This window comes from Callospermophilus lateralis, chromosome 9 (genome assembly GCF_048772815.1).
Source record: "Callospermophilus lateralis isolate mCalLat2 chromosome 9, mCalLat2.hap1, whole genome shotgun sequence".
Taxonomy (NCBI): Eukaryota; Metazoa; Chordata; class Mammalia; order Rodentia; family Sciuridae; genus Callospermophilus; species Callospermophilus lateralis.
The window spans coordinates 279,400-289,044 of NC_135313.1; the positions used below are offsets into that span (position 1 = coordinate 279,400).

At 53.6% G+C, this 9,645-nt stretch overlaps 1 protein-coding gene across 2 annotated transcripts; it reads left to right on the forward strand.

Annotated features, from left to right (window-relative positions):
- Positions 1 to 1,230: 1,230 nt before the first annotated feature.
- Positions 1,231 to 8,654, forward strand: Dtymk (deoxythymidylate kinase). 2 transcript variants are annotated; one of them, XM_076865974.1, is made up of 5 exons: positions 1,231 to 1,370; positions 2,839 to 2,947; positions 4,201 to 4,291; positions 5,369 to 5,566; positions 7,214 to 8,654. In XM_076865974.1, exons 1-5 carry the CDS (start codon positions 1,241 to 1,243, stop codon positions 7,322 to 7,324), a joined length of 639 nt encoding a protein of 212 aa, XP_076722089.1. In that variant the 5' UTR covers positions 1,231 to 1,240; the 3' UTR covers positions 7,325 to 8,654. The 2 variants fall into 2 exon arrangements, with proteins under 2 accessions (XP_076722089.1, XP_076722090.1); XM_076865975.1 differs by having other exon boundaries at positions 5,441 to 5,566.
- Positions 8,655 to 9,645: the final 991 nt, after the last annotated feature.

Below are 9,645 nucleotides of genomic sequence, written 5' to 3' on the forward strand. Positions count from 1 at the left end.
GAGGCGCTCTGGCTGTGTCGGAGCTTTCCTGGCCCTCTCCTGTTGAGAGAACCCATCCGTGTGGGGGTGTGACTGACCACTGACCCCGGGGGCCCAATCACTGACCCTGACCTTGGAGTGCGGCCCCCCTTTCAACCTTCATTGGATGGAATTCTCCCCTGAATTTCTTGTTCCCCAATAAAAGGCTACTCCCTGGCGAGCTCTCTCTCTCTCCTGCTAGCCCTGAGTAATCCTTGCTGCCCTGGAAGGGAAGCAATAGAGTTACTTTGGATCAGGAGTGAAGGGAGGGGAGGGACACCGGGTAGGAAGGATAGTAGAATGGAGTGGACATTATTACCCTATGTGCACATGTAACTACGCGACCAGTGTGATTCTACATCTTGTACAACCAGAAGAATAAGAAGTTTTACTCCATATATGTATGATGCAAAGTGCATTCTACTGTCAGGTAGAACTAATCAGAACAAATTTTTTTATAGGAGGGGAAAAAAGGAAAAGAGCTCACTAGAGAACAGCCTCAAGCTTCTCACATTTCTGACTGCCTCCCAAGAAAAATGCCCTCAAAGTTTTGTAGGAGTCGCCAAGATCTAGCCCAAGCTACGGAGAAGCTGCGACTTCGCGGCCCCTGCTAGGCAGTTTGCAGAGCGAAGTCCTGCCGACCGCCGGCAGCTGGGCTCCAGAGGTCTAGCTGAGGCCGGGCAGCCAGGAACCTGAGGTGCTGCTGACCACCGGGCGCAGACGCCAGGGTCGGGGACATCTGAAACAAGCTGGAGCTCGGCTGAGAGTCGGCGCCGCCAGATGCCCGGGCAGGCGACAGCCCTCACCACTCGGCCGTCCGCCCGGGGGTCAGGGGGCCACCCCAGCCGCTCTTTCCCAAGGCATCGCAGGCCCGAGCTCTGGGGGAGTAGGGAGCTTTATTAACCCGCCGTGTTTCTGGAACTGCCAAGAGGCCAGCCCGGATCACGCCGGCCGGAACAGCAGGACTTCCAGAACCACGCGCGGCCGCGCGCGCAGACGCACGGCCGCCGCCCAGCGAGCCCGGAGGCGCCTGGCACGCGAAGGCCCAGCCACCCCAGCCAGCGCCTGCGTCCTCCCCGCGCCGACCCAGGCCCGGAAGAGGCGGTGCAGCCCGAGGCGCACGCGCAAGCCCGCCCCTCCCCAGTCCCAGCCAATCCTGGCGTGCGCCGCGGATGCGGGCGCGGGGGTTGGCGGGAGCTCCGCAGAGCGCGCGCTGGACGACATGGCGGGACGTCGTGGGGCGCTGATTGTGCTGGAGGGTGTGGACCGCGCGGGCAAGAGCACGCAGGGCCGCAAGCTGGTGGCCGCGCTGTGCGCCGCGGGCCACCGCGCTGAGCTGCTGCGCTTCCCCGGTGCGCGCGGGCCGGCGAGGCGGGTGGGCGACTGCGCGGAGCTGCTGCGCGGGGTGGGGTGGGTTGAGGGGGAGCTGCCGCGCTTCCCCTTCCCGCTGCGATCCGGTCGCTGCTGCATCCCCCGCGAACTTCCCCAGCCTCACTGTCTTGCAGGAGCCACCCCATTGTTAACGCAGACGAGCACGCTGGTGTCGTTCCACAGTGTCAGGACTTATTGAATGACCATAAGTTCAAAGGCTGCACCATTTTCACCAGCTGCTCTGCACTGGGTCCTCGGGTCGCACGGTGGTCATAGGACAGGCAATCACAAGTTCTTTATTCCAACCTTGATTCCTAACGCTACAACTCAACTCGCAACTCACAATTTGTATAAAAATATATAAATAAAATACAGAAAGCTAAATTCAAAATCAAGGTGACCACAGGGGTTCAGGAGGCTGAGCCGACCAAAGTCAGAGAGCAGATACCAAAGCAAAGAGTCACTATATGTGGTCAGCTAAGCTCAGGAACAAGAACTTGTTCAGGGTGCGGAGCTGGAAGGCCCAGAACTAACACTAGGCCAGGGACCAGTTGGAGTAGGAAGGTGGTCAGAAATCGCAGATGATCTGAGGTCTGGTCCGTTGTGTGCGGCCACCAGTCTTGGAGTGCTCCTCCTCTTGTGCATTTCATGTGAGAGGATCACTTTGTATTTTAGATGATTTCAAGGGCCTGTTTTTGTTTTTATGGGGTGGATAGACCATGCGTCCAAGTGCTTCTGATCAGTAAGTTCACAGGTGGTCCTTTGCCAGCTTGTGCTTTATGGTGGTGCTGGGCCGAGGGTGGCTGTTCACTTGTGCTGACAAGGTGTGGGTCACCTACTCTGGCACCAGTGCTCATGACAGAGCAGCTTGTGGCAAACAGCTGCTTTACAAGGTGGAGTGACTCAGGGCCAGGCACAATCTGCTCTTCACTCTCACTTTTGGGTTTTGTCTTTGTTTTTAATTTTTTAGGTATGCGGGATGGAACCCAAGACACTGTATGTTAAGCACCCTCTACCACTGAGCAATACCCCCAGCCCAATATTGTTATTAAAGGAAAGCACTGGCTCTGAAAAGGTTTATGGGAATATGACCACCAGTATTCCACCAAGAGAGAGCATGTAAAACCGGGTTAGGAAATGGTGTGGGGGGATTTCTTGAATATTTAACAGGTTCCACTCTTCAGCCAGCTAGTCCTCAGGCCTCACTTCTGTGATGTCACAACCTTTCTTCTTCCCGAGTCACTTTGTTCAAGGCCTCTGCATATTACTGTTTTTCTCAGGGAAACTCCTTGGCTTCCTGGGACAATCTGAACCTGTCCAGAGATTTAGTAAAGTAAAACTGAGTAATTAGACTTGAGTCCAGGATGAGAAATTCAACATAAATTTAACATATTCTAAATTAAGTGGACTAACCTCACAGATATCTGTGTCTTTTTCTTTTTGTCCTAGAGAGATCAACCGAAATTGGCAAACTTCTGAGTTCCTATTTGGAGAAGAAAAGTGAGCTGGAGGACCACTCGGTGCACCTGCTCTTCTCTGCGAATCGCTGGGAGCACGTGTGAGTGGTGTGCACTTCGGCCGCCTGGCTCTGCTCCTCAGAGCACACGTTCTCGCCCAGAGTGGCCCTGCACACCCTCCTGGGTGTCATCTTCATGTGTGAGGATCTTCCCTCAGCAGTCCTGTGGGCAGAGGTGGCACAGTTCCCCAGGACATCCCTGCGTTGCCTTCTCCTAACAAACCCCCATAGATTTAATTTTTAAGAAATTTTCTTGTAGGTGTAGATGGGCAGCATACCTATATTTTATTTATTTTTTTATGTGGTGCTGAAGATGGAACCCAGCGCCTCACACGTGCTTAGGCAAGCACTCTGCCACTGAGCTACAGCCCCAGCCCTAGACTTAATTTTTTAGAAGACAGTGTTAGATACACAGAAAAACTGATCATATAGTAGAGTTCCTACATACCCCTCCCCAGTTTCCCCTGTGATGTATCTATCGGTTACGGTGTTTCATCCATGAGGGTTGGTGGCAGTGTTGGTGTGTGTCAACCAGTGTTCACAGTTTGTGTTCACGTGAACCACGGGCCACCTCCCTGAGTGCACCTCATCACCGTAGGCATGCACAGACTCCCTCGAGGGTGTGGTCCTCACGTTCCTCTTACCTCGGTGGCAGATTAATTCAGTGTTAATTTATTGGGGCACACTCTTTGAGACGTTTCCACTTACATGTATGTGTAGACAACATACACATGCAGTGTGCTTTTTAAACACTAATGTGGTTGTGCAACTTGCTCTCTGGCTGCCACAGACCCTGCACACGGGGGAGAGTTGTGCTCTGGGCACAGGTCTGTGTGCATCTCACTAGTCTCCTGGCTTCAGATGGGCTTCTTACTAATGCCAGGCCTCCTGACTCCATGTCCTTCTGAGATCTTGAGACTTGGGCATGATGGTGGGCCTCTGTCTGTTGGGTTGAGAGCACCCTGTCCTCGGAGTCCCAGCCTGTGGGCAGGAGTGTGGATGGGTCCCTGCTGGCAGCATTCAACTGTTCAGCCATTCCTTGCTTTCTCTGCCCAGTTTCTCTTTGGCAGACGGTGAGTGTGCCTGCCCCTTGCTGCCTGGGTCAGCCTTTGTTGCTGTGTGCAGGTTTTGCTGGGAGTGCCCTTGTGGCACCAGCTCTCCGTCTCTCTGTGTCTGTGCTGTGCTGCGGGCCAGTACCTGTGGGTTTTCTGAGCTGCATAATCGGGATGATTTGAACATGACCACTCAGGCCTGGGGACCAGTTCCAGGGCTCAGGAGCACCCTCTGTGTTTCAGGCCATCCATGAAGGAGAAGCTGAGCCAGGGTGTCACCCTCGTTGTGGACAGATATGCGTTTTCTGGTGTTGCCTTCACAAGTGCTAAGAAGGTGAGTGCTGCTTGGCCTCAGGATGCCAGGCGTGTGGATGGGAGCTGCCCTGGCTCAAGGCACCACATGGCTAGCACGCCTGAAAGCACTCGTTTGTGATTCTTACTGCTCTGGTGAGTAATTTGGTTGTTATTGATAGGAAGAACACACGTGTATTGCTGCAGCTTGTTTTCAAGGTGTGACCACGTGTTTTACGTGGTGATTCCTTTTGTGGTGTTCTCAGGGTGGCCCACTGTGTTTCATCCAGGGCCTTGCTTTCCCACCAGAGCTTGCAGCAGGTCTCCTGAGCTTATGGTCAGGGCTGTTGCCACGCATCTATGATTGTGGAGTCGGTGCTGCTCCCTTTTCCTGCTTTTCATTGAGGAGTTTTAGTGCCACCATTACCACCACCCTGGTCTCGGGGACCTTTGCTCTCTGCTACATCAGACACTGTTATTCCTTTGTGTTTCAGTATACATCTAAAAAATGACTTTTAAGAAAGAGAATCTCATCTGAAAAAAAAAAAAAAAATGTTAGCAGCCATCCCAGTGTCCTCGGCATCTGATCAGTTTGTGTTTTTGGTTGTGTTTTAGGATCCAACCCCCATGCGGGTCCACATGGGAGGGACCACCTACATTTTGTTGATGTCTAGGTTCCCAAATCCCTTCCTTGCATTAGCTGTTTCAGGGTTTTTATTTTGGAGGCAGGAGTATGGCTTAGTGATAGAGTGCCCCCCTGTGTTCCATCCATAGTACAACCAAAAAAGAAAGAAAGAAAGAATTCTTATCTTTTGGTATCTTACTAAATGGTAGCTCTTGGGTTTTTTTGTTTTTTGTTTTTTTTTTTTGGTAACAGGGATTAAACCCAGGGATGCTTTACCACTGAGCCACATCCCCAGCACTTTTAGCCCTTTTTATTTTGAGACAGGGCCTCACTCAGTTGCTGAGGCTAGCTTTGAACTTGTGATCCTCCTTCCTCAGGCTCCAGGGCTGCTGAGATTAAGGCGTGTGTACCACCATGCCCGGCTCATTTTCCCCCCTTTTAATGACTTTTGAAGCAAAACATTCTTTTTCTGATGGATGCGTTCTTTGTTGGCAGAACTTCTCCCTGGATTGGTGCAAACAGCCAGACGTTGGCCTTCCCCAGCCTGATCTGATCCTGTTCCTTCAGCTGGGGCTGGCGGATGCTGCCACGCGGGGAGAGTTTGGTCGTGAGCGCTACGAGGACAGAGCTTTCCAGGAACGGGCACTGCAGAGCTTCCAGCAGCTCATGGGAGACTCGACTCTGAACTGGAAGGTGTGTCTAGGACTGCAGAGGGCATGGCTGCTGTAGTTTCCCACCTGTGGAAACCCGCAGCTGTGCAGGCTGCTGGGTGCCAGCAGGATGTTTTGTTTAGTGGAATGCTCAGGAGTGAACCAGGGTTTCCAGCTTGCCAGGCAGCTTTACCACTGAGCTTCATGCTCATCCCTGATCCCCATGAGTTGTGGGATAGAGGCCTGGTGCCTCATCTCGGGGGCCAGTTGAGTCTGAGGAGGAGTTCCAGGAGGCAGTAGGCCTGTGCCCAGCCTGCTCCACATGGGTGTGCATGTAGCACCAGAAGTCCTGCATGTTCTTCACACTACTTCTGCTCTGCCGTCCCAGGAGCAGCACCTGGGTTTATTGTCTTTGCACTCAGGAGTCATGGTCAAGGTGGAGCGAAACCGTCCCAGTACTCAGCCTGTCTCACTCCTTGTGCTTATGGAATGCATTTGCTGACCCATGGTCACACTGGCCTTCCTGCACAGATGTGATCCAGGGCCTCACACTGTCCCCTCTGCAGGGCCACTGGGGCTCTGCTCAGCCATCTCCCTGTGCTCAGGACGGTGTCGTGCCCTGCTTCTCTCCAGTCCTGCTCCTCCAGCCCTCACACCTGCTGACCCACCATCCCAGGCGTCAGCCCACCTCCCTGCCCTGCCAGGATGCGCCTCTGCCCTCCCAGCAGCCCCTGCTCCACTGTGTACTCCCACCCTGACCCCAGTTCCACTTCTCCTGGACACTTGTCACTGAGTCTTTGGCAGGCAGCCAGGGAAGTCTGTAGGTCAGCACCACCTGTGCGGCCAGCTCCTCCAGAGCAGGCCTGGGGCTCAGCCAGCAGCTGTGAGGGTGAGGTGCTGCTGGCCTGGCTTTGTCTGTGCTCGCGAGTGCGTTCACCTCTGGGTCTCTTGAGCAGAGCATCCTGAGTTCTGTAGTCTGTCTTGCTTTTTAGAATAGATGCCGGTCCCTCTAACCTCATCCTAGAGGGACTGGGAGGTGCCACCTGAGAAACTATCCTCCATCCTGCACAACCATGTTCATGAAAGCCTTAGGTTCTGTGAGCGTGTACACTTTTGGTATTTTCAAGAATTTGCTGCCAAGGGTCTCTGTCAGCCCTACAGATGTGAGGCCCCCACCAGCCCCTCAGCACAAGAGCAGACTGATGGGAGACTCTGGCACTTCTGTCTCTGGCCTTCTTTCTGGTGGAGATGAGTTTCTCTGGGCTGGCCCTTGGTCCTGATGCTCCTCCTGCCGTCCTGTGCAGGTGCCCCTTGGCTGTGCTGGGATAGTGCAGGAAGCAGACGCACCTTTTCTTCAGAACACCCATGTTCTGAGCAGTGTCCTTGCCCTAGCTTAGGAACTGCAGGAGGCGCCCTCAGGCTCTGCTGGGAGCTTGCCCACTGATACAGGCCCCAGTGGGCACCCCCGCATCCATGCACACTGCATGTGGACAGCACAGGCCTGCCTAAGAGCAGAGTGGATGCCAGTGAGGCTCGGGTTCAGAGGGAAGTGGGGTGAAGGGTCCCAGGGGTCCCCACACTGTGCTGGGGATCTAATCTGGCCCTTCCAGCCTCTGGCCCGCCAGTCACCACGTGCACCTGGAGCAGAGTGAGGTGGTGACGGTCTTCTCTTCTGCATCCTGTGGAACAGGTAGTCGACGCTTCCAGGAGCATCGAGGCTGTGCACCAGGAGATCCGTGTGCTCTCTGAGGACGCCATCCGCAATGCTGCACAAAGGCCACTGGGGGCGCTGTGGAAGTGACCGGGCCCGCCTTGGGGTCCTGGGCTTCCTGCTCCTGGTGCACCTCAGCTCATTGGGAATTTAGGGCTTGGGTATGCCAGGGACCCCATCACCATGGACCTTGGAGTGTGGGTACCAAGTGGGGTGGCAGAATGTCCTCCTCTGCCCACTCCCTTGTCCTGTTGCGTGAGTGGCACAGGGCTTGGAGCTCAGGGGAGCTCTCCCAACAGAGCTACACCCCCAGCCTTTCTTGAGCTAAATTGTCTAGACTAACTTCCAACTTGTTACATCCCCAGTCCTTTTTTATTTTGAGAAGGTCTAAGTTGCTTAGGACCTTGCTTAGTTGCTGAGGCTGGCCTCGCACTTGCAATCCTGCTGCCTCAGCCTCCCAAGTAGCTGAGATTATAGGTGTGCTCCACCACAGCCAGCTTCTTATTAAACTTTGTTTTTATTACCAGGGATTAAACCCAGGGACACTTTACCACTGTTACATCCCATCCTTTTTTTTTTTTTTTTTTTTTTTTTTGAGACAGTCTAAGTTACTTAGGACCTCATTTAGTTGCTGAGGCTGGCCTCGCACTTGTAATCCTCCTGCCATAGCCTCCTGAGTAGCTGGAATCACAGGTGTGCTCCATCGCTGCTGGCTTCATATTGAGACTTTTTGTTACCAGGGGTTGAACGTGGAGTCACTTTACCACTGTTACATTCTCGGTCCTTTTTGAGATGTTCTGAGTTACTTAGGGCCTTGCTTAGCTGTTGAGGTTGGCCTCACTTGCAACCCTGCCTCAGTCCTGAGTAGCTGACGTTACAGGTGGGCTCCATCCCAGTTGGCTTCTTATGACACCTTTTGTTGCCAGGGATTGGACCCAGGGGTGCTTCACCACTGAGTTACATCTCTAGACCTTTTTAATTTTTGGTGGTGGTGGTGGTGGGTATTGAACCCAGGGGCACTTAACCACCGAGTCCATCCCACATCCCCAGCCATTTTGATTTAGAGACAGGGTCTCACTGAGTTGCTTAGGGCCTCACTAGGTTTCTGAGGCTGGCTTTGAATTTGTAATCCTCCTACCTGTTCTGAGCTGCTGGGATCACAGGTATGTACCACTATGCCCAGTTTTATTTTGTATTTTGAGACAGGGTGTTATTAAGTTGCTTAGGGCCTTGCTCAGCTGTTGAGGCTGACTTTGAACTCACTATCCTCCTGCCTCAGCCTCCCAGGTAGCTGAGATTATAGGAGTGCCCCACTGCACCCTTTGTATTAAACTTTAATAACTTTGAGCAGTTATCATTGAGATCATTGGAAATGATAAGTGGTTGCAGTTTTTCTGAATTCCTTACAAGCTCCAATAAAAGTCACCCTACAAATGTGTCCACAGGGCTCTTCTGTTCTCAGATGTCCACTGTGGCTGGTGAGTGGGACCCGTCTGAATGGAGAAGGCCCTGCTGCTAGAGGGAGTCCCCGCATCCTAGCCTACTGGGCACCATCATCCAAGTGGCATAGGCCCTGCACCCCATATACATTGATGTCCCTTGCTGCTGTTCTTATAGCCTTAGAGCTTTTCATTCTCAGGCCTCCTTTTACCCTATTTGGGGAAGGGGGGTGTTCAGGGATATTTTACCACAGAACTACATCCCTACCCCTTTTTGTCAGGGCCTTGCTAAATTGCCAAGGCTGGCCTCAGACTTGCCATCCTCCTGCCCCAGCCTCCAGAGAAGCTGGGATTATAGGTGTGCTCCACCATGCTTGGCTTGTTCAATCCCTCTTTAAATAATTCCAAAGGAGAATGGTTTGTGGAAACTTCCTGGTAGAATCTGCCCTCCACAGAGAAATTTCTGGGTTTTCTGTGTCCCTACCACAGAGCCCCCCCCCCCCCAATTAAACAGACAGGATACTGAGGGCTATGCAGGTGGGATTAGGTGGAGAACCTTACGTGAGCAGCTGTCTAGGACCATCGCAGCATCTTTACTGGGGGGGGGGGGGCAGCACACAGCTGAGGATGCTGGTGCCCCTGGAGTCTCCAGAGAAGTCTGTCTGCACAGCATGAAGGACCTCTGCCCTCCAGGCCCAGAAGGGCTGCTCCAGGGCCGGGTGTGCAGGCCTAGCCACAGAAGCCTCTGTGTGTCCTGAGTGGTGTGACTGTCCTCAGGTCACAGCACCAGGGCCAGCAGCAGCTCCCTTCCTGTCTGGGTGCTGGGCACTCACATGGAGGCGGGTGGCTGCCACCCAGGACACTGATGGGAGCCTGAGGCCACCCTGTACCTCGGGTGCCTTCACAACTTCCCCTCCTGACCTTTGAGATCACACGTCACCCAGCACGAGGCCAGGCAGGAAGCAAGGCAGG

Bases quoted from the DNA above. Each gene is read 5' to 3' on its own strand.
- Dtymk (XM_076865974.1), top strand. From the start codon at position 1,241: ATGGCGGGACGTCGTGGGGCGCTGATTGTGCTGGAGGGTGTGGACCGC. The intron at 1,371-2,838 runs GTGCGCGCGGGC...TTTTTGTCCTAG, and splicing joins TGAGCTGCTGCGCTTCCCCG to AGAGATCAACCGAAATTGGC. The intron at 5,567-7,213 runs GTGTGTCTAGGA...CCTGTGGAACAG, and splicing joins ACTCGACTCTGAACTGGAAG to GTAGTCGACGCTTCCAGGAG.